Source organism: Amphiura filiformis, chromosome 5 (assembly GCF_039555335.1).
Source record: "Amphiura filiformis chromosome 5, Afil_fr2py, whole genome shotgun sequence".
In the NCBI taxonomy this organism is placed as follows: Eukaryota; Metazoa; Echinodermata; class Ophiuroidea; order Amphilepidida; family Amphiuridae; genus Amphiura; species Amphiura filiformis.
Window position 1 is genome coordinate 22,809,896 of NC_092632.1, and position 25,410 is coordinate 22,835,305.

At 35.6% G+C, this 25,410-nt stretch overlaps 1 protein-coding gene across 1 annotated transcript in view; it reads left to right on the forward strand.

The window, feature by feature from the left end:
* LOC140152072 (uncharacterized) overlaps positions 1 to 13,615 on the forward strand; it is a 53,191-nt gene extending 39,576 nt beyond the window's left edge. The window contains exons 6-10 of the mRNA XM_072174371.1: positions 3,800 to 4,022; positions 6,658 to 7,047; positions 8,227 to 8,442; positions 9,716 to 12,694; positions 13,226 to 13,615. Coding sequence (XP_072030472.1) covers positions 3,800 to 4,022; positions 6,658 to 7,047; positions 8,227 to 8,442; positions 9,716 to 12,694; positions 13,226 to 13,615 — 4,198 coding nt within the window. The remainder of the gene's footprint in view (positions 1 to 3,799; positions 4,023 to 6,657; positions 7,048 to 8,226; positions 8,443 to 9,715; positions 12,695 to 13,225) is intronic.
* Positions 13,616 to 25,410: the final 11,795 nt, after the last annotated feature.

Genomic DNA, 25,410 nt, shown 5'->3' on the forward strand with positions numbered 1-25,410 from the left:
CACGATATTGAGTTCCTGTAATCATGGTAATGAAAGAAATGGATACACAACATCAATTGTTGAGGAAAGGGGAAAGATTCATGCTACTGGCACAGGTCTTCACAGAGGTATCAAGCTTCTCATATGTAGCAGAAGTAAAGAGCTATTGCATGGTTTGCAATCAGCATTATACACATGTTTACAGCATTCATAGACTGGGTCAGTCAGTCAGTAACCTTCAGGACATCCTTTGAGGTTTTGTTATCAAAGTGTGAGGTAGCCAGTGTCTAGTCTGTTGTTTGAGATAACAAAATAAACCAAATGTGGTTGTGATGGTCAAGAATGCTAGGTTTGTAGCACTGGGTCTTGTCTGTGATTTAAGATAACAAGCCAATTTGTTTGTCAACTAGGATGGTAAGGATTTTATCTTTGGAGCTCTGAATACCTAATGTTATGCTGCATGGTTTGTAGCACTGAGATAACAACTCAACAGTATTGACTGTACTATAATTCAAAATTTCCCATTTTCATGACAATATTCAAAATGCAATGAAATGAGTTCTGGACATTTTAGAAGAAATTTAAATCTAAGGAATTTATATCTCTCTGCCTTTTGAAAATAAAATGTTTTAAATGTATCATTCAAACTTTAATTGCTCTTTAAATTCTGCTAAATTGATATCTTGTTCCTAGGTCTGATTTAATGCATATATAGAAAGAAAATATTGAAACCATAAATGAATAATCATATTTTCACCCCTCTAAGTTAGTGTTTGTTGGAAAGGTGTAGGCCTATGGTATTTATAGCTGTTACCAAGCAAGATGCCATTTCCAAAGCTTCCAAGCATGCTATCATTAAGGAATATTAAAATCAAATGCTCAGTTGTATTTCAAGAAAAACAATACTCTGAAAATACAATGCAATGCTTAACAATGCAGTATTATTACTCAGAATTTGAAGATCCTGTTTATTGTCATTTCTGATGAAGCGGAAGCATTTTTACTTTTATTTTTCTAAAAATCAAATAAATTGTGTGATCAATTGCTCTCTTCAGTTTAAGTGCTGCCTAGAAATATAGCACTATTGTCAGAGGATATGAAGAAAGCCAATTCCTGATAACACTATGGTGTGAAAAAAACACATCCTATATGTAATTATGTACTGAATTCTTGGTTTGTTAGAAAACCAAGGAGATGAGACCAAAAGAGAACCGATACCACCATGTTTGTGTGTCGCTCATGAAGTGCAAAATAGTGTACCTCTGGATAATTTTGCCATGTGCCTGGCAAACTTTGATTTAGGGTATGTGATATTCATTCTGCAGGTGTAATGCATTGAAACTATTTTAGTCCCCATGAATGACAAATCAATATGGCTGATTTACCATAGCATTATGAATGGGCAGTTCTGAGTCTGTTCTCTTGGGTCTTATCTCTTTGCAGAAAACAGGTTCTAGGGCAAGCTTTGCATGGCTTACATTGATACATTCAGTCCCTAATTGTCAGCAATGGAAGGAAATGAAGGTTTTAACAGATGACTGCTGGGAGTGCTATGAAAATAAGACATTTCAAAATATTACTAAAGCCTTGTAATGTCTTAAACTAAAGAAAAATTCCCCTGATACACATGTAGTAAAACAAATTTGTTGCCAAATTATCCAAAACATAGTTCAATGACCCCCTCTACTATGATGTTTTTGAAGAAAAAAATGTTGCTCTATTATTAAAATGCAATTGTACACAGAATGAAAGGGGAACATGATAGGATTGTTGGTAATTTCTATGGAGAAATCTGGAAACATGAGCCTTGCATTTCCAGCTTACAATACTTAGTACTTACAGATCCCATATGAGATAGTACAGGGAGATGTTGGAGATGTTACACATCTGAAACAACATATAGTAGTGAAGATCACGATAAACTTTTTTCTAAGAATAGAGAAAAAATTTGGCTTAGCAAGTTGCAGATGTTCATTATCATAATGATGGTCTGTAAACTGTTTATGATTACTAAATATAATACATATATATGACATAATTGGAATTTCTAAAATTGCCCAAAATGTACGACTTCAAGATTACATATTAAGGTATTAACTAAACTAAACTAAACTTGTTCAATAAAATGCAGAAGATGAAAATTTTAACCTAGAATTTCATAAAACATTAATTTACAAGAATTTTAATCTCCTATGCAATGATGTAGTTCATGTGAATATCAATCAAATTTTACCCCCCCCCCCCAAAAAAAATAAAAAACTTTCACCACATGCATTTTTTTTTCACCAAACCAAAACCTGTCTAACATCCCTAGGATAAGACAATGTGGATCCCAAATAGAGATATACTCATCTGTGGGGACAAAGTTCTTGATAAATATATTTGTGCATTCTTGAATGACCCTTGGAAAATGTTAGGTACAAAAAACAAACTCCCACAACTTAAGGTCATATTTTGAGTTACAATTGTTTAATGGAGGTTATGAACTGTGGCACTGGACATGAGACGTTTTGGTTCATAGTGACTTGGACGGATAATCATAATTTGTAAACAGTATTGATGATTTCTAATGATATCACACCTTGTGCACCTCCATAGTGTCTATAACACATAATGTAATTTCCATCCCTAATTAGTTTCTTGCAATCGTTAACATTGATTGTATAGTCAAGTTCAGAGGATGTCCACTAACTAACGACCTGACAACAAGGTTCAGCTACTGTATGTCCTAAATGTCACTCACACTATGAAAGTAACATTATTTACACTATCATTAATATTCACAAATATACAGTAATATAAAAATGCAAAATATTTTATTTGATTGTGTGTACTGATGGAAGGATGTTGTTAATTAGGACATAACTTAGTGAAAAACTAATGAAGCATGAAAAATTAATTGTGTCAAAATAATATTCATTATAAGATTTGAAAATTTTATTGTTAAACTATGATGAGATATGTTTTGCCATTCACTGCTGTGACTGGCCGCATCTAATTGCGAGTTACATAGACTGCTATGGTTGTGACTCAGAGATAATTAACAAAAATAGACTTTGCATGTATGCACTCAGTGTTCTTGCAAACCGTAGATTTGCCAAAAATGGTGACCTATTTAAGCATACATGATATTATCATTTCAATGGCATTTTGGTAATAATTGGTTTATAATACGGTTATTGGTATAAAAATCTGCTACTTCGTGCACTAATGATTATTTGAGTTGAAGTAATTTATTTGATTTGAAGTATTTAGGTTGATTTATTGAGGAGAATATAAAACAAATTAATAGGATTACACAATTATACACTGAAATCCACAGTTCATATTGTAAAATAACTACAATGCTTACAGAGATTTAGACGTACGGACATGTAGACTTATCGTGTATACAAAATTAATGTATGGCATTTATAATCATAATTCAGATCAGGCATATTGGATGACACTAACACTGTGATATCCGATACATTTGATATTTGAATTCTGAATTAAGATCAACTTTCAAATTTTTGCATCTATAATATTTTCATGGCTGTAGGGTTGATATTTGACAGTATTATTAATAAATATTATTCATTGGATTTGGTATTTTTGATTAAACTTTGTTTCACATCAAAATGCCATAAGTTTAATTTGTAAAACACTTCCTAATGTATATTTGGTAAGTTGTACAAATTTTATACTCAAAATAATTGCTGTTGTAATAATTGCATTTGGTATGCTTAGTCTTCGCTACTTAAGAAATCAGTTGACACTTTATAAACACGTATGAAATACAGACTTTAATAATAAAACCACCCGCTATGCTTCATTTCAGATTATCTTCTACGAGACAGCAGCAGCCTCAGCAACCATCCGTATCATCAACCCTCACGTCAACACTCTCATCCACCCTGTCATCAACCCTCAGTAGTAGTACTTCACCGGACTTTGATGCTCTCTATGAGGAGCTTAGCGATTGGTTGAAGGATATGCAGATTGCAGTGTCTGAGTGTAACAATCTTGGAGTGTCTGATATGCGTATTGAGCACATGTGCAAGGTATTAAAAAACAGAATTGTGACATAATTCAAAGAATTCTTCTAAGCAAACCAGCGGTTGATGTTACCTTACATCTATCGGGTTTCTTAGTATAATTCATTGAACTATAATTTGAATTGGCAATGTTTTGATGACATTTTTTCATTCAAAAGTTACTTTACGGTCCAAACATGGAACAAATGTGAACAATTTGGACAATTTCAGGATTTTTTTCCAACAAAAATGCAACATATTTACAGATTTTGTTTTTTCTTAGGGTCATTTGCAAAAAGATCACTCCGTCCATAGAACAGGGTTTTTTTTCATCGTGTTGTGTCAAAAAAAAGAAATCAAGAAACCTGAGAACATTGTTACATTGCTTCAGTGTAATAATGAAACAAATATTATGCATTGGATTGCTTCCAATAAGTGTATTAGCCATGACCATTTTATTATTAAAGAATGACGAACGACAGATGCTCTATGCATTTGAAATGTATTTATACATAAAATTAGATCACACCACTTTGATTACACAATCATAATGTAAAATCCAAGCTATGTACAACTCTTATCATCCTGTTAGCTCATTGTATATGCACATAAATACAATAATTCTAGGATGGTTTGAATATCAAATCAAAATCTCATCTTGTGTGACCGCAATACTGTGTGGTTTTTAATTGACATAATATTATAGCACCGATATATCCGGTTACCAGAGTCACCAGTGAGACTGATTTTTAATCTCTTCACGCTTATTTTCCTTTCCAAAGGTCAAAAGATTGATCCGCTGCAACTATTAAATAAAATTATGAAGATTAATTATCCAAGAGGAGTTAATATTTAACCCCTTTAAGATAATTTAGAATCATAATTTTCAATTTTGAAGGAAATTTTACCTGTATAGCCGGAGTTTGAAATAATGATTCATACTACATACCCATATCTAAATGTATATTCCTTAGAGACAATTTAGCACTATAGTGTCTCATAATTCTGCAGCATATTTAAATTATTAAAGTTTATGATTAAAAAATGCAGTGTTAAAGAATCCCTCCTCCAGGAGAATAATTAATATTGTATTCCCAAATTGACTAGGATCAAATGCAGAGTCCTGGATTAATTGTTAATTCATTACACCAAGATACTGGTCCCGGGATACTGGTATGGTACTAAAAATATGAGTAATTTTATTGGATGTGGTCATTGTACTACCGTGACCCCAACTTCAACCCTACCATTCTTCCATCCATCCATCTAGCCTCAATTTTGTGATTTCAGCCACGTTGTAATGACCTCATACGCACAGCGAATACCGAACGAGCGATGAGTCATCACCTTATTTTTAAGTCAAGACTAGGGAAAATTGTCAATAATTAATTATGCATGCTTGAGTTGATACTATAAATAAGGGCAGTGATGATGGATGTGCATGATGGTATTCTAATGAACTACTACTGTATTGTGTGTATTCAAACTATGCATGCATACACAATGTTAGTGTCATCATGTGTCATGTAATGTATAAACAAGGCAACAAAAAGAGAGAGGTTTCTCTGAATCTTATGCGCATAGCTTTAAAAATTCCCATTTTTAGGTTTTTTATTCATTTAAAAAAAATTTTAATCATCAGAAAAAATATGTTCACATAAAAGAAAGAAAATTCAGAGATAAAAAGTAGACCAAAAAATGCAATGAATGAGAAATCCCACATTATGATATAGCACATACAGTTTTCCAACTACCAGCAAAAATGCATGACAGTCATTAGGGGTTTACACAGTTTAGACCTCTTTTGATGCAGTCAGAGTCAAGTATTATACATTTAGGAATGGTATACTCAGATGGTTAGTGTAGTGTCAAAAAGGTCCATATTTTGGTACAAAATTCAAAGCTTGAAAATGATGTCTGTGTATTTTTTGTTATTGATGCTGCATTTCAAAATACCAAGGTCATTTATTATCATTGATAAAAATATTCTAACTAGGTTATTTTGTTGGACATGTAATGCAACAATCAGTCAAGCTGGTGCCATAATAAATAACTCAATGCTTTAATTAAATGTTTTGTCTTAAAAATGAGTATTGCAATTTACATCCGGTATAATTGGTGCAGGTAATGAGACCTTGAGTTAAGTGGTCATAATGTTGAGCACCATGATGTATTTAGATTGATTGGTAGGTTCTGTAATGTTATGTACTATTACATGTACATCAATACATTGTCTACATTGTCTACATTGTAAACATGGTATAATGATAATCACCGGCTTGCTTGTTTCTTAAAACAATTATTTATTTCAACAGGTTTTTAATATTTTGGTCACAAATGCCATGTTGGGACATTAAGTTCAAATAACTCTCAGATATGTAGCTTGCCAATGTCCACCCTCTGTAGAATATTGGTGCAGTAAATAAAGTATTTCATTCTCTAAAATGGACACATTTTGGCTACAATGTGCAATTTGTGCTATTCTCTTGTGCCAAATCTTATTTTCATTGCACCAAGATGGCACACAAGAAAACACAGGCACATCGAACATAACTCATGTACATCTGAACCTCAAAATGCCTCTTAATATCAAACTACTTATAGGCATGAAATTATATCTAATGTCTTCCATGTTTCATCTTTTACATTCCAATTCCCATAGGGTTACGAGCAGGAACTCCAGATGCGTGAAGTGAGCCGTACCAAACTGGAGCGTAAAGCACAAAAACTTATAGCGTCCAACCCTAACCAAGCCAATGAGATAGCAAACAAGCTGGAATCCATCAACCAACATTGGCAAGCCTTGCAGGAGAGACTCAATCCACAGAAAGTGCCAAACAGCAACCAGAAGAAGAAGAAGAATGCACAGAAACAATCAAAGAAAATATTTGATAGCAGCGAGGAAGCACTGAGCCTTGTGGTAGAGGTGGAGGATATAATTGTGAAGCTTAAAGCGTGGTTGAGTGGGATGGAGAGGAGACTGTTTGCTGCTGATTGTATCACATGCCCTGGCAATGTGGCAGAGATGGAAAAGAGACTGATTGATCACAAGGTATGTTTTGTAATTTCTTGGGGGCAGGGGAGGTATGATAGGTTTGAAAAAAAAGTTGAGCTGAGTACCTGATTGTACTGATACTAAATTAGAGAACAGTAGAATTTGCTGACATGAATGTTTCATTAAATTCAATGGTTGATTTAGAATTCATACACTTAAGATAGTGAGAACCAATCAGAGCAAATGTTAAACGATGGGATGTATGGAAAAATTACTTGTGCATGGTTTACAGGGCATAATATAACCGGTATTGTATCACATTTTGCTACGCAATCTAACCAAATTGCTATGCAATCACACAAACATATGTCATTGCTGTACATAATTATTGCTATACAAATAAAACTTTGTCACAATTTTGCAATGCAAAATTCTTACACTAAATTATGCCCCGATGGTTTAATATATAAATTTCAGACTTGTTCTTGGTATTGATAAATTATTCACCCAAAGATAAAAATTATTCACCCAAAGATAAAAATTCTAGCATCCACTCGAACCCAGCCTTCCATAATATGGCATGTTGGGATGCAAAGAGATGCAATAGCAATTCAAGCCATGTATTTTGTGAACTTCAAGAGAGTTCTGACTCAAGGAATGGAGATCGGAAAAGAATGGTTACAGAATCACATTGAATTCATTTGTAATATGAATGCTACGTGTTTGATGCAGTGGTTTTGATTATGTACAAGTCAATTTTTCTTTGAATGATTATAAATATGGCTTCAAGACCTGCATTTTTCTTGGTAGCATGTGCATTAATCAAGTTTGATGCCATGTAGATTTATGTGTCTATATTGTGCCATGAAGCACCAGAACGTTACCAAGAAACAAATGACTGGGCAAAATAACTTAACAGGAATCAAAATTGTTTTTCTGGCTGTGAAACAAGGTTCTTATTTTCACAATAAATAATATATGAGAACTTGTTTTAAATTTCCAATCTTCATACATGAAGTTTGTGTTCTTCCAAGCGTGCACAAAATTTAAAAAATGTCCAAATAGTGATTTTCAAAATTATAAATGAGCAAAAATGATTGAAATTTTTGCATTGTGGAAACACTATAGCCACATTTTCAATTATTTAATACATTATGAAGTGTTCAAAGACATCAATTTACCAGATAGCTTATTAATCCCAAATCTGTTGATTTGTTTTCATATTTACAACTCCAGGAGCTGCAAGGAGACATCAACAAACATGCCGAAGGTATCAAAATCGTGTTAACCATGTGTAACATGTTGCAGGAAGACAAGTATGCTTGTGCCTCAGATAAGGAAGGAGAAGCATTACAACTTGCAGCTATCAACCTAGAGAGGCGATGGGAAGCCATACAAGCCCAAGCCAGGGATCTTCAGTGTGCACTGGAATTGAAGATCAGGACATTCAAGGTATGGGACAAGCAGTTGCTATAATTGGAAGACCGAATGAAAAAGACTAGTTAGGGTATGACGTCTTGTCAACCAGACCATCAATACTGTATGCGCAGGTCAGCAACCAATCACACTGAGCCTTTTGCCAGACATCAGACGCAAACTATAGTCTTTTTAATTCAATCATCAATTCTAATATAGTGCTGATTGCGAAGTGCTGTCAGTGATGTCACAGCAAGTATGTTTCCTTGTTCACCGTTTCAGTTCAGATTGTGAGCGTACTAAAGCACTGTTGGGTTAATGTGCAGGTTAAAGATGCTACATATGTGTGCGCAAAAAAGCTGCCTTTGAAGTGTTGATGTCACTGACTCCACTAGGTTAAAACACTATTGTTGTTAGTTATAGTTTGATCATATGCCACATAGAGTTGTTCTTCTTTCTAAAGCTTCAGTGCATGAAATCAAGCTCTTAAAACACATTTTTCGATGTCCGGATAACAGAGAGAGCTGCATAAAAGAGGTCCGGATAATGGAGGGTAGACTGTACTATAATTATTACCTTATAGTCAGACATCAGGCTATTATATACTGAAAACACCAAAGGTCTAGCATACTTGGTTCTTAAGTTCTGAAGTTTTGTGATGTGTAGATTCTTATGTATTTTATTGTTTTTTTACTCCATATTTTTGCCTTTATCACAAATTTGCTGCCTTTGGCCCCATGGACCAGATCATGTCAGAAATGACATCCCTCTAATGAATTAATTTGAGATATTCCTATTTCGCATGAAATCAAGTGAAAAAATTATATAAACAGATAAAAATTCTAGCATCCACTCGAACCCAGCCTGCCATAATATGGCATGTTGGGATGCAAAGAGGTGCAATAGCAATTCAAGCCATATATTTTGTGAAACTTCATGAGAGTTCTGACTCAAGGAATGGAGTTTAGCAAAGAATGGTTACAGAAATTAACAGTGAAAGGTCTGATTATGTCTTTCTGGGATTCCATCATATAACTCAGAGAATGAGTATGTAAATCTGTGGACCAAAGAAGCCATGCACACAAAAAAATGTATGCTTATGGCTTCTAGATCTGTATGCTTGTCCAACTAGGAATTGCATATAAAGCTATTGTATATTTGGAAATTTTGTCAAGAAGTGTTAAATTGTTAGTAAGGACCTGTATGTTATTTGATTATCATTTCTCAACTTCATTTAGAATCTGTATCTATATTTTTGGATATATTATTGTGGCATTAACAAACATCTTTCTACTTGTGTCTTCTACAGGGTCCTGAAGCAATTCTTTCAACACCAGACACAGAACCAACAAAACCAGAATCGCCTGAAGCAGAGGAAGACAACCCTGTCCTTCTTTCACTAAGCTCCCCAGTTAGTTCCTTGGCTGCAGTCCACAAGCTCTTCCGTCCATCAATGGCTAAAGACGATGATGCGGTGGATGGCTATACCAACAGAATGCAAGAGTGGGCAGGTGGTGTAGATTATGATGATTTCTTGATAGTCCGTGAGGCCTTTTCTGAAAATGATGCCTTCAGCATGAGTGAAACATCCGATGTGTCTGTAGGAGACTTTGATTTTGATGATATATTACCTTTGAAGAAAGGAGATGAAGAAGAGGAGCAGCTTCTTGGAGCATGTGCCTCACCACCATCTGATTGTGGTACCCCAGAGATCTTGGCCATGAGTGATGATATGCTGGATGCTTACCTGCAGATGGAAGAGGAGATCCTGATGCAGGAAGAGCTCATGGATGAGCCCATTGGTACCCCCATTGAACGAAAGCGTAAACAAAGCAGTGCCTCTGATGTCGAGTTCTGGTCTGTATCGCCACGAGAAGAACATATGATGAGCAGTATGGAGTTCTCAACAGGTGAATTTGATACCGAGCCTATGGTTCTGCATGCTGGCGAGCAAGGCTATCATTCCGATAGGAAATCGCGTAAGGGAAGCATTGGATTTACTGTGACATATCCTCCTCTCTCGTCAAGTCTACCAGCAGAAGAAAGTGGATCCTTACCAGATATTGTCTGTGCAGCAAGTTCAGCACCAGCACGTTTTGAACCATGGATGAGTGGTAACTACAAACCAGGACCAATAGACTTTTTGTCAACTGATGCATTTGATGGCTTTGGCTCATCTGATGAAGAAGAAGACAACTATGGTGGTGATGTTGAAGACAGTGATGATCTTTGGGATGAAGCAGAACATGATGTCACCGTCACGCATGAACAGCACACACCAGATACTCAAGAAATGTTTGCCTTTGAAGATGATTTTACAACACCCACTAAGGAAGCTTTGCATAAAAATTGTCCGGATCTTAAGACTCCCAGTAAAGAAGGTCTGCATCCCAGAGACACAAATTTTCAGACAACAACTAAAGGAGGGCTGTATGATGATGACACAGATCACATTCCAACAAAAGATGTCAAGATGGAGAAAGCTTCAGAGCAAATCCCTCTTTCAACATCCCTTACCTTCAATCCAGAGAAATCTTCTTACTTTCCACCACTTGTCACTTCATCTTCAGCACCAATGGACTGGTCTAGTGTAAGCGTTCCAAGTAATTTCTTCAAACCCACTATTGTGAAGCCTCTCGGTAAGACTAAACGCTTCTTCTCATCCATTTATGATGAAGATGACTTCATGGCAGTCCAAGAAGCACTTTCAGATGATGCAGAAATTGACGGTATGAAAAACCAACAAGCAGAGTCTAAAAACCAATTGTTGCAGCTTAGGAAAAGTTTGAATGCCTCACTTGGTCCAACTATCACCAGCAAGAAGCTTTTCCCTGATGAGCTTATGTCACCAGCATCCAAATACCACAAAGATGATCTTCTGGAGCTTACGGAATTGAGCTTATCACATATGTGCGAATCTTTGGATTTTATGACTGAGCTTGCACACTGGATCATGCCGGTACATCATGATAATGATCCCCCAGTAAAAGCCACTGGTAGTCCACCAACTAGAGACACTTCAGAACCACAGAGACATCGGGAACAACGTCAGGAACAACAACTGTCAAAAGCATCTGAGAATGTAGATCAGTACAGATCATATAGAAGAGCTGCAGGAACTCCTAGTCCAAGCCTCAGCTTTGAAGACCTGTTTGAAGACTATTCTGAAAGTACTAGACCAAATGCAGTTGAGGTGTGTGCACCCAGTGATAAGCAGAACATAACAACTGATACGGAAACAGAAAGCTCATTGAGCATTAGTAGCCATGAATCGGATGATAAACCAACACGTGACACTGCTGTACCAGTACGGAATCAACAAGGAAGTCAGATGGAACCTGTTCTTGATGAATCTGATGGATCTCCTGTGCGTATAGCAGACACATCTATTGGATCCATTGATCTGCCAGAGTTTAACCAACCTGAAGGAGAACAAGGAGAAGAACTGTATTCCAACCCTGATTCAAGTACTCCAAGTCATGATGACATCCAAGAAGAAAGTCCTCAACAGAGTCCAATCCCAACAACGTCAGGATCATTTTCATCAGAGCATGTTGGTGATATGAGAGATGAAGACCAAGAAGCATATTTAACTTATGTTTCAGAATTAGCAGAAGCATGTTCAGAAGGAGAGCTGTCAAGAGTCTTTGGCAAGTTTCATCAACAGAAATGCCATGTGTGGTCAATGGGTCTCACAGATACTGTTGGGTTCCCAACTCCATCTCCTGAGGAAGAAGAAATCATTGCAGAAGTTGAAGATTTAGAAAAGAAGATAGCTGATGCTGAAATATTTGCTGAAGAGCTTGAGGACAGCAGCTCTGAATCTGTTGAAGATGATGCTGTCGATACACTCTCACAGTGTTCGGAAGATACTGATAAGCTTATGGAAGCAAGTGATGAACTAGTGAAAGAATTACAAGACAGGCGTCGTCTCCAGATGGAACCTCTACCAGAGTCGGAAATTGGAAGCTGGCGTGATGTGATTGTCTTGTGGTTGAAGGATAATGAGGAATCAGAGAAGATGGGTACAGATACTCCAGTTCAGTCTGAAGAAGCTGATGAAGTCACACCAACAAATGATGTAAGTGGGGAAGAAGAAGAAGATCAACCAGCAGTCACAGCAGCTGGACAAAACAAAGAGCAGCCATCATGTGACATTACTGATTCAGGTGTGTGGACATGCTCACAAAGTTCATCTCTGTTAACTGGTAGCAGTGTGCCTGCGCCACAAGCAGAGAGTGACATCACAGAAGAAGCTGATAGCGGACAGTTCTCGGAGTTCAGTGAGGTGAGTGCACAATGTTTTGGGAAATAATTCTGAATTACCTGATGAAGAAATAATTGACAGATGACAGTCAAGGAATTTTATTGCAGACAAGATGTGTAAAATTCATGAAAAACAACTGATTTGTGCTTTGATCGTAGCATTAATTTCTTCAGGACAGATCAGATAAAATAAATGATACACTATTCTGTACCATAACCCCTCACTGTAGAGTGACCTAAAGGGTATTGAGATTATGCATGTGATTCTTTCTCATTTTTCTCCTTGGCGTTGATGAACAACGTCAGTGATATGTAATGGAAGTCTGGTATTTTGGTGTGTTACAGAAAAATGCCTTTCTGCAAAGTGCTTAAGGGGTGTTAATATGCAGTAAGGGGAGGCAAGGAGGTTTTTGACCAAGAATATTAATAACATCTGAAGTAATTTCACATTTTTGCATGTCAGTTATGTTATAACTTAAGTAATCTACCTTGTCATGCCCATGAACTTAATATCTATAACTTACACTATTCCATACTTTTACCATTGCAATAGGAGGGTTCACCAATACGCAGCCTTTCTCCAAAACATAGCCCATGTCTGGAGCCTCTGCAAGAGGATCGTGAATCCCTCACTGATGACGTAGACGAAGAAGACATACCTCCACAAGAGATGGAAGTAGAACCAGTTGAAGTCAACACAAAAGAGGAAGCTGTATCAACAACGGTGGAGAAGAAGCCACTGACCTTCTTATGTCGTGTACTCCGTATGTCACTGCCAATTCAAATCTTGATGATATTCTACATAGTGGTCGTCATTGTCTTACCATCTGTAGTTATCAGCGGTAACGGCGAGTGTAACTTCTCCATGACCGACCGGTTGATGTTTAACGGTAGGAGGTGGATACCAACAGTGCGATACACTCGTGGACCACCTCCTGTGTAAATTGAAAATCAGGTTTGTGGATTATCTTGGGGCTATCTTTGTAATTCATGAAGACCGTCCTGGAGATGGCATTTTGGGTTACATTTTGAATACCCCAGACACACCAAAACACTGAATGGAATGAAGTGTATATTTCCTTTCTTAAAACTAAAGTAAAAGCTGTCTGCGGTATTCAACAATCGGCTAAAATTTCTTACAAATTCAGCAGTATTTTAGTGCTCAGTTGTACTTCGCCATCCGTGCTACACCAATCATGTATTCAAATTAAAACAACTAAGCAACTTAACATAATAATCGCACTATTTTATTTATTTTTATGGTTGCATAAAACCATATTATTATGCTATAAATATTCACTAAACATATTTTACTTCACCACATTTCTGTATGATGTTTATAGAATTATTCTCTAAAGTGGTAAGTCATTAAAGTCGAAGATTGGACACATACTCTAAGAATGACCATATTATCATCAAGAATCACCATCATTGTGGACAAGCTGATGTATGGAAAGAGCAAGATTTCCCCACTAAAATCAGTATAATTGATCAAATCTAGAGGGCAGTAATTTCTGCTTGAGGTAGCCAGAGGGCAGGGGACATGTACAGCTTCTGCTGGTCTTGGTACAAGTTGCCACCAATGCCAAGTAGTGTGATGTCTTTTGTGATGTTAGTTGTACTCATTTTGTATCATGTGTGTGTTCTTCATATTCATTTCAATGTCATGCTAACACACTAATTTCTATCACATCTCTGTTGCTGGTTTAATCCTGCATTCTATCTCCTAACTTTTCTTTCTCCAGTTTGCCCACTATGATGCTTTTTTCTTTCCTTTCCTGTATTCTTCTCCCATCCTTTGTGTATAGCCTGTATCAACCTTGTGTGTAGATCATTAATGTTTTATCATTTCACTGCTATTTGTACATATTACTTCTGTTACATGTATTGCATATTTCTAACCCACAAAGTTCCTAACCATAAAGCTGGGCAAAATACCTGTTATGCTTATTACACTGTCTTGTTTGGCTATCAATATTGCACTTTTTTGTCTAACAACACCTATGATACTCGGGACCCACCCATCCCCATACCATGGTACCCTATGCCACCCATACTTACTCACTATTATGATACAGCTCTTCCCATATCATCTCTATACATTCCCACATCATCCTCACATTCCCACCTCACACACAAAGGCACTTTATCGCATAACAGGAGCAACCCCACCCATAATCCTTTCCCTAAACCTAGCCCATATCCTAATGATATCAATCTGAGTGATGGCAATCATTCTAAGTTACCAACCCATATCCCCACTTCATCTTTCATGTCTCATGTTCCCACTACTTAATATGCCACTGATTATCACACCCTTAGCAGCTGCCACACCTGTACATTTACACATTCTATTAAACGCTGATAACATGTCATTTCCCCCATCCTACACATAATCCATTGCATACATGCTAACTAACCTTTTCAGCCTTCATATCCATATCCCCTCATTTGTCCCCACCCCCACCCATTTTCATTCACATTAGAACCCATGCCCCATCTACCCCTCTTCTAACCTTCACATTGCTCCCCAGTTGATCCATGCATGCAATCTACTACCTACCAACACATTCTGCACTAACGTTTTCACTTCCTTTGTCATTCTCATGTCCGCACTGACACTTTCACTTCCTTTGTCATTCTCATGTCCCCACTGACACTTTCACTTCCTTTATCATTCTCTTGTCCGCACTAACGTGTTTACTTCCTTTGTCTTTCTCATGTCCGCACTGACACTTTCACTTCCTTTGTCTTTCTCATGTCCATTTTGTCTGTGGGTTTGTCTTTCAGTGTGCCACACACTTGGCATTCATTTTCACTGGCTGGCTTGTTTTCAAGACCTCGGAAGACTGATGTGTCCTTTACCCTCTGGTACACCTCATGCTCTTATATGCTGCCCTCTTGTGTTCAACAGTAAGTGCTAAATCATGGCGGGAATCTAATGTGATTGTGATTGATTACTTATTTTATTCATATCAAACCCACAAATAATTGTTGTGGTGAAGATTTCCTTATTGTGTGTTCTACTTTTGGAAGGAAATATGTGCAATATTTATTTAAAATTCCCTCTTCCTGTGTAGAACATACAAGGTAGCTTCATTCTTTGTGATAAGAAACTTGTTGTTACATAGGGGGGATTCTGATGGGTTATGATCTTGTGTATGAGTTAAAAGTTTTATTTAGGATTGATGTTAATCAGTATGTGTCAATTCTTTGGGAGTGATGACTTAAACGATGTATCATAAATTTATTTGTTTGTTTAAATAATTTCATCAAAATTATATTCATATCGCACAGTTAAATAAATAATGCTTATTTATCACATCTCGATATAATTTATTTAGAGCATAGCATGATGCATGTTTACGTCATAAATTTGATTATTTTTTTCTCCGTTATAAATTGTGAAATAAGTAGAGGTTGAAATAGTCACCATTTTGTGTTTTGAATTTCAGTGTATATCTGTAGGTCTAGAAACACTGTGGTTTGTCTTTTTCACCAGACATTGCATAAAATTAAGGATTTCCACACCAGCCAAATCATTGTTAAAAAATAAGTATACTTTTAAAGAAAATTAATCACTAAGAATAAGTATAAATTGTTAAAAGTTATAACTTATGAATCACTGTTTAAGGAATGATTAAAAGTAAGTGTTATATATTTTAAGTAGGTAAGTTTTAAGCTTAGTGTAAGAGTGAAAGTAGTCTAAATCATTCTAAAGCTTAAACGTACACTGCTAGAGAGAGTCATTAAATGTATAACTATGGTAACTTTTTGTTACTCTACATACAGATATATCAAACTGTGATAACTATTTTGGCACAAGATGTTTTGTCATTGCAAAATGAGATTTTTTATTGGAAAACAATATTTGTTGAATTAACAACAATTATAAAATTAAATTGAATCACTTTGGTAACATAAATTTGACAATGAGAATTCATGACAAACGCTACAAGTGAACGTCCATTAAGATCATGAAGCTGTGTGCTAAATTAGTTTAATGCAGGTATATAATGTGTTAAGTTTATATATAAGGACCACTAAAAGGCTGAAATGAAAGTATTATATTAAGGTTAAGATAATTACAAGGTTTCATTGTAAAGTTGTAACATTGGAATATGTTTGTGCTATGTTGTGAACTATATCTCTCTGGGTTTTTTAAGCACCAGATTATTAAAACTGGTAACTGGTTTTATTGCTTGTGGCTGTAGTACTTAGTCATTTTACATGAAGTTAAATGTTCTGGCCAACTTTTTGAGTTTTGAGTTAGTTGAAATGTGATAAAATATGCTTTGTTAGACACCTCACCCAAAAACAGTGGGTCAGTAAATTGCAAGTACTGTAAATGATACTTTGCCATTCAGAAGACGAAAGGTGTGTTTAAGAGAAAAGTAAACCATTTTATAGAACCTTGATATTTGGATTTGCAGCAGAATTACACCTGCCCTCTATTTTTGTTTGAAGGTGTCAAAACATTGTATTGATTACAACTATAGTCACCGGCAAAAATAAACTTAGGAATGTTACGTCTCTCGTTATCCTTGTGTGGCAAAATTGTGCACTCATGGGATGATGCACATACATTATGACCCAGATTGGCAAGATAGCCAATCATAGCGCACATTTCTACTTTATTAGTAACAGTTGAGACACAACATTCCGAGTTAATCTCTGCCAATGGCTATATCGTGATTTTGAATCAAGGAGGACCACATTTTACCATTCCACTTCACAGTCAAACTGAAACTTGCATAGATAATGTTTGTAAATATTATGTATAAAATGTATATTATTAAGACCGAAAAGACTTTGAAATGCATCCTACATCTTTGTATATAGCTGTAATATAATAATGTAAAATGAGGAGTGTAAATATAAAAACCAGAGGTATTTATTTAATTGTATATTGTAATTAAAATGTGTATAATATGTTTATAAGGACTTGTAATTAAGGATGTAATATGATGGTGAGACTGTGAACCCACCCCTCCTTACTTGGACATGCAAGCAGTGTATAATTAATAGTGGAAAAAATCTCAGTCATATGCCACGTACTATCAACATGAAAACATGGTAAAAGTCAGATTTTTTACTACTCAATTGTTTGCATTTTGTACCGAAAAAGTATTTTTTAAGCAGAAAAAACGCCAAGGTGTGGTACTTTGGTGAACGTACTAATAGGAAGCAATGCAACAATATTATTGATGATGAAATGTGCCTATTTTTTATTGCTTTTTGCTTTTTTTGGGCTGGCACCAAAATTTTGTTGCATGATTGATGGTTGATGGTCATCAAAAACAGTGTTGTTTGTCCTGTACGTTATAAACAAACAAGGGATGTTATCTGTTGTATTATTGTCTTCAAACTTGCCAAAAATGACACCCAGAGAGGAAAAAGGAAAACCGTCCATTGTGCTTTTTTTCAAACCCACCTACTGTTTACCAAAGAACTTGTAACCATGGTAACAGTAGACGAAGATGATATTAGATGGCCTATTACTTATCCAATGTACAAAAGTTACTGGATCTGTTCCATTCGCATGTTTCATTATATTTACTGTCATCATACGGCTCATGTCTCCTGAAGCCAGATTTCCTGAATCCATATATTTGTTTGCTTGATTCATTGATTGATTTGATTGATTCAATCATTGGCTGTATAATGTACCTAATATAGGCCATATGTGATAAAGGAAGTCTTAGCTCTGACATTGACAAATCATTATGCATGTCGAGTAAAGTAACTGTAAAATGCCATTATTTGGGAATTAAAAGAATCTTGTAACAGTTAAAGTGCTATTATTAATCTTTATTCAGAAATTGATTGGACACCTTTCTTGAAGAATGTGTAAACTTACTGTGTAGAAGTGGACTATTCTGGTTGAAATCCATACACCCCCTATGGAAGACATGACTTTAATCTCCCACACAGGGAATGCAGATTTCAAATGGAGTCACCCATTCAGGTAACCCCATTTGAAATTCACACTCCCTGTGTGTAAGCTTCAGGACATGTCTTCCATAGGTAGTGTATAAATGGATTTAAAATGGAATAACCCAATTGTGGTACAACAATTCACATGATATGATCAAGCAAAATGAGTGTCGCTAAAACTCATTGTTGTTTGCAACCTGAAAGTTTCCATTTCAGTTGGAAGTCAAGAGATTCTCAAAGGTAACCTAATTTCTTGAAAGTCAGACCACTCCATTTCAAAATTGTGTCACATTATGTGTCCCACCTTTTGACTGGATAGTCTTGCCACCCCACATTTTAAATTTGCAACACCAAATAGGGTCATGTGACCCATGGCTCAATTTTGCTTGAATATATCACATATATCATATCTTGCATCTCCAGTCAATTTCTGAAATGAGAGTGGTGTTGCAATGTATGCAGCATCAACTCATTAAGCTTATGTATTCTGCAACTTGGTTGTGCTCATTGGCTTCCATTATAGTGCTCTATGCTTGTATATAGTCATGTGAATGTAAAGAGGTAGTAAGTGCATTGTAATTACGAAGCAGTTAAGACCTTCTTGCTTTCAACTCATGATATAATGCGTATCAAATATATATCTTGCTTAGAACCAGGTCATGTTCTTTGTATCACATGACTCTATTGGGTTAGTGTGTACAGTTAAGAGTTACTATTTCTATTTGTACTACTTTGATCTAGATAAGGAAATAAGGAGCCAGTGTGCTGAATATTCTATCTCTTTGAAATCAGGATTCAAAATTATGATGGTATGGTATTGATACAGATACATTTTTATTGTGCTACACATTAATAATGTTAATTTCAAGTTGTAACTGGACCCAAATACATTAACATTTTATGAGGGCAATTATGTGAACACCGTTGTGTACATGATCACACTAGGTGCACGGGAAGAAGATCTGAAGGATTTTGAGAATTAAAGTAGTACATTCAAAGATATACTTAAAATGTTCAGGTATCAACTTTATAATATACCTGGTAGTAGTGTCACAAGAGTAAATGTATCAATGTAAATGGTTGAAAATTCGAATTGAATAATTCATGTTACTATTCCAAATTAGTCTTCTTAAGAAAAAGATGAAGAAAGTACTATTACGTGTTTTCCTACTCTGTTCAGTAGTTTTAGATGCCCTTTGTGTCATGTCTAAATGTGCTAGTGTTAGCTATCTACATGACACAAATGATCAAGGAGATATTACATCGGTGTCACATTATGCATCAAAGTTTCTTCGCAGATAGTATTGAGATCAAATCCAAATTTGATTTGGCACTTCAAATGGTACATACTATTTTTGTGTTTCATGATACATATTTCTGCTTATTCCTTCATCTATACCAGATTGATATCAAAACTCATTTCTATGAAAATTATTTGAAACATACTGTGATTGAAGTTGATTCTGTCCCCTTGAAATTTCTTGGAGATTTACTCTTGATTCAAAAGTGTCATGTAAATATTCTTCCACATATACCATGTATTTCTCAATAATATTGCATGTTGATGTTGCATGTGTTCTAGCCTTGTTTGATTTGACCAATACACTGTAATAAGTCTGTGTAACCATCTAGTGTTTTTCTGTTATGATTATAACATCGGTAATGAGTACGGAGGTTTGTGGTGGAGTTAATATGATCAGCAAGCCTATAACACTCATCAAGTAAGGTAATTATTACTAGGTAATTTTAAGATGTAATGAAATATAAGTTAATGTTTTTCTAAGCTAGGAATTTAATTTCATGATGACATGCCTTTGAAGTGGCTGCCTTAATTTGCAAGTAAAGGTAAGGTAATTAAGTAGTCTGTAATACTCAATCATTTAAGTTACATATTCTTGTTTATAATCGTGAAAGTTACATGACCAGATTCCTATCGCTGCTGTCCCCAGAAGTACACTGCTGTCCAGCTACTTTGTGGCTACTAGAGTACCAGTGCAGTACCAATCATGTATCAGTGTGTGTACTGTACATGTGATTCCAGTGTGTGTACTTTCGAGTACCCATACAGGTACTTTTGAGTACCAATGAAATAGACGGGCAGCAATGTAACCTCTGGGGTGGCAGCCATAGGAATCTGGTACTGTAGAACTCTTATCCCCAGCTTTCTTTAGGATTTATGTACCCATGAACTGGATCCAATAAGTTAACAACTATTTCTTAGTTTACAATTTGAAACTTTATCTAGGGTCACAAACAGTGAATGTAACAATATAAGAATTTACCAAAGATGTTCAGGTTGATTGTGTTGCAATGTGATGTTCCAATTAAGTGCAAGTTATGTACAGAGTGAAAGATGATCATATTTTGCAAGGGATGTTGTGGGTGAGTGCTTAATATTTACAGGTATTAAATTTTTAATGGGTGGGTGGGATAGTGTGTGTGAGTTAGTTATATGCAAAAGTTACTTTTTGTCATTGTCCAGGGTACAGTTCAATTTATGGATGCAAAGCGACTGAAATATTGGTTAAGTGGTAAAGAGAGAATAGACTTTTCTGCACTCAAGTAAGGTACCACATTACCTTTTGAACTTAACCCATATTTCAATGATGTTTATTTTGTGTAAGAGAATTATTTGGTGCTGAATATGATATCCTTGAGAGACCAGTCAATGTTGTTTTTATATCTTATGTGCAAGTTAGTGAGAATATTATTTTTTTGTATGAATGTGTGTGCAATTTTACTTTGTGTAGAAGTTTGGTGCTACCATTACAGAGTGAGATTTTTTAAACAATTTAAGTTTATTCTTATTTGAAAATTAACTTATCTGTTTCCATAACAGATTGGATTTTTTTAACATTTTTTTTTTTTTTAATTAACTTCTGTTTTGGATTGAGTAGAGTAAAAGAATTAACAAATAAACTGTATTACAAGCAATGAAAGTGAAGAGTGCCAACAAACAAACAGTCACAAAATGTGTGTGCAATGCCAATTTGGGAAATTGTATATTAAGCTTACATCAAGTATGTGATGAAATATATTGCAAGTTTAACTTGTTATTATATAGTTCATCGTGTAGTTGATGCATTTATGGGTTCTCTCATAGTATACTTTATCCTCAACTTTAAAACATGTAAGGATTAATGCTTAAAAATATATTGTATGTCGATATTAAGCTTAAGTAACATGGTTAGAATTTCATCAGATTCAGTCTCGATTCTTGGAAAGAAATTTTGTGCCAATCGTTTAATTTGTATGCACCCAAACCTTTATGAGAATCGATTCATGGATTTTGACCGGAATTCTAACTATGCGTAAACATGAAACACATAGTGTTAAGGAGTTGGTTTTTAAGACTATAATTCTAAGATATGTAAAGTTTAAGGTTATTTTTCTAAGAAGTACAAGTATTATAAGGTAAGTGCAATGTCTACATAATTTGTAATTATTTCCTGGATGGGCTTCAACCAGTGAAATCGGTTACAGAGAAATAAAAACCAACAGTGAAACTATACAACTTTGTTTGTGTTTTATTTTGTCACAGTTACTAAAATGTAGAGAATATTTTACTACATACAAGGTGTGAATACAATATACTAATGGATGTCCCAAACGTCACTCTACCATTTCAAACACTCATAACAATTGTAAAGAATTTTACATTTTGCTTCTTATACAATAATTTTTTTACCAAAATTTGACTATTTTTACTAATTAAAAATGCATTTCAAATTCAGTATTTTATACTGATACCACAAATGTTCATCATTCAAAAATAGTCATCATTTATGGTAGAAATACAATTACTAATAATTTACAAAAAAACACAGTTATAATAATAAGGGAAGTTCAAGATCTAACCTAATGCAAATTAAGGTACATAAATCATTTGATGAAGTAAGCCACCTTTTTCTGCACAGACAGTCAATACAAACACTTCCAACTGCAATCAGGTCCCAGGCATGGGAATTTTTAAAACCTGAATTCAGGCTTTTTTGTTGTCCAAATTTCTAAACTTTCTATTAATTTTAGCCCGTTTTTGGCCTTTATAGCCTAATTTCACACACTTTTTCAGGCTTTTTTTTCAAACACTTCAGATTTTTTATGGATGATCATTTTCATGCCTGTCTTTTAAACGCTTTTATGATCTTATCACCCATGGCCACTGAGATTCTATATGAAGTTGCAAACACATATCATTTAAATTTTTAGAAAAAATATAATTACTGATTTTAAGTCCCGTCACCCACCTTTGCACAGTATTTTTGTGGGATCTGAGAGCACATCAGACACACCAAATTGCATTCTGAATATCAAATAATTTAGATTATAAATACAAATTCTATGACAAATTATACAAAATAGACATTTGTTTACATTTAACAGTCCTCGAAATAACTTAGAACTTTATAAATCTAATGATATGTATGTGCTTACGGAGGAAAAGCGACCATCATTAACATTATGACCTTTCGTATATTGAATATATACATGTATGAAGTTTCAGAAGACCTCAAAATTATTTGATATCAGAAGGATGTTCTTCGTATTTAGAATGCAATGAAGGTCCACTAAAAATATTGTTTAAAGGTGGGTCACCGAGCCCATAAATGAAGACTAGAGAGCTTTTCCAGTACTCGGTACTTGCTTAGTCCACTACTGTCAGTAACAGTCAGTTACTGCAAAACTGGACACAACATGCCAACCTTTCAGCTGCATTAACCAGCTACCTTCAATTCAGCTTAGTTTGGGATGCAAAAATATTTGTGACCCATCACATCGAAATATGTCGGTGAAATAGAAATAAAGAAAATAAAATAATAAGGAATTGTAGGGCCTACTACATTTGTCACATATAGGCCTAATCAATACTCTGCATCCAACATTAAAGTATGAAGCAGTCCATGCACCTTTTCGAAGACATCTCCCTTGTTTTGATCCCTTTTGATGTGATGGGTCGCATTAATAAGCACAGCTAGCTTTAGGCCTATGCCATTGCAATTTGGGATCTTATGATGCTGGACGTGCCCCACCTTTTGGCATCACCTATTTTTTGTTCCTTTCAGACAATTCGGGTCAAATCCCCACACACACACCATGCGCGTATTTTTTGGGGGGGCTTTGGGGGTCAAAGAAGGGGGCGGCAAAAGCGAAGGGGCGGCGCAAGAAGAAGGGGCGGCAAAAACAGGGGTGGCAAAAACGAAGGGGCGGCAAAACGAATTAGCAAAGAAAAAAGGGCGCAAAAAATAGAAAAAGCATAAAAAATTTTTGTAAAAAGGTTGCTTTTGGGACGCTAGCGCCTAAAATCCTTTTTTTTTTTTTTTTTTTTTTTTGCTCTTCACTTTTCAAACGACCGTGAAAAAAATTGGGTCAACCTTTTCGGGCTGTTAAGGAAGGGGCGGCAAAATTGTTTCTTCTTCAGCCCCCGGGGTTGGGGCGGCCACGGTACGCCACTGCACACACACACCCTCCCACATTTCAGGACGGATTGACGCTACTGTCAGTGTGTCATACTTTCTGAAGATCTCCCGCAGAAATTTTCGGATTCCCCCTCGAGACCCCCGAAAAATTCCAGATTCCCCCTTAAAACTCCCACTCATATACAGGCCAACAGATGAAACATCTTTAACATGGCGGTTAAGATGTATAATTAAAAATGCTAAATATCAAGCATGAACACAAAGTGGGACACGAGTGTTGGCCTACGTATGTTGGGATGAACAAAAAACCAAAACATAAGGCCTACAAGTCAATTTATGTTAAAAATCGTAGAGGGAAACTAAGCCAGTGATATTGATATCGGTGCTAAATAATGATAACATTTAATAAGTTCCATAACTGTGTGCACAGTCGGTCGGATTCCGTGTGAAATAAGGTCAAGACCGTGAAGTTCAGAGCCCCGTGCATACTTGATATTTTGAAGTATTAGATCTATAGGCTACTTGTTTTAAAAGTTATGCCAATTAAGGCCCAATTGCGGTTTAAAAATCATTTTACAACATTATGTGACCGGATTAAAAGTTTGAAAAACTAAAACAAAAACATTTTTGGACATAAATGTTATATACGCCTATTGCCTCGCCGTTCCGTAGGCCGTCGTTAATTACAGTCTGTTTTTCAACAATGAGTGTAATAATTTAACCATGTAGCACTTTTATAATCAAATCAACATACTAATATTCCGTTCACATACTTTAAAATTCCTGCAAACGTTTTGTTTACGTGCTAGTTTTTTAGTACTATCGGTATATTCTGTTTGTTTTCACAAACTTCGCTGATTGCAAAATACCACTAGTACTACCAATCATGCACAACAGGTGAACGTGCATGCATGCACCTGGCCACCACATTCCACTAGACGAATAGCTAAATTACTTGCGCGAATATTTATTCGCGTGAGAAGTAAGTTCCACATGAAAAGCTCGTTATTTAACGGTAAAGGATATTAATGTCTTCACATTTTTACAAATAAGTAAAAGTAGGCCTATTGATGTCAATTTTATTTCTTTTTTCTATTTAAGTAGGTATGTTTTAAAACTATTTCATAAGGCATCAATTACATTCCGCGGACGATTAAAAGGGTGATGCGTCCAGCAATTCATAAAAGTTCTGGATTCGTTTGAAGTCGCCTGCTGCGCCACAGGGTCTGCTTGCAATTTTCAACGCCAAGTTATTCTTTATTTCACACTTTCTTATGCAGGAGACAAATAAACTGGACATGAAGATGCAGTAAACAGAGGTAGGTGCTTTCCGGGAGGTGTTTTTCGGTTTCGTTTACAAACTTTTGTAAACTGCTAGACCGAG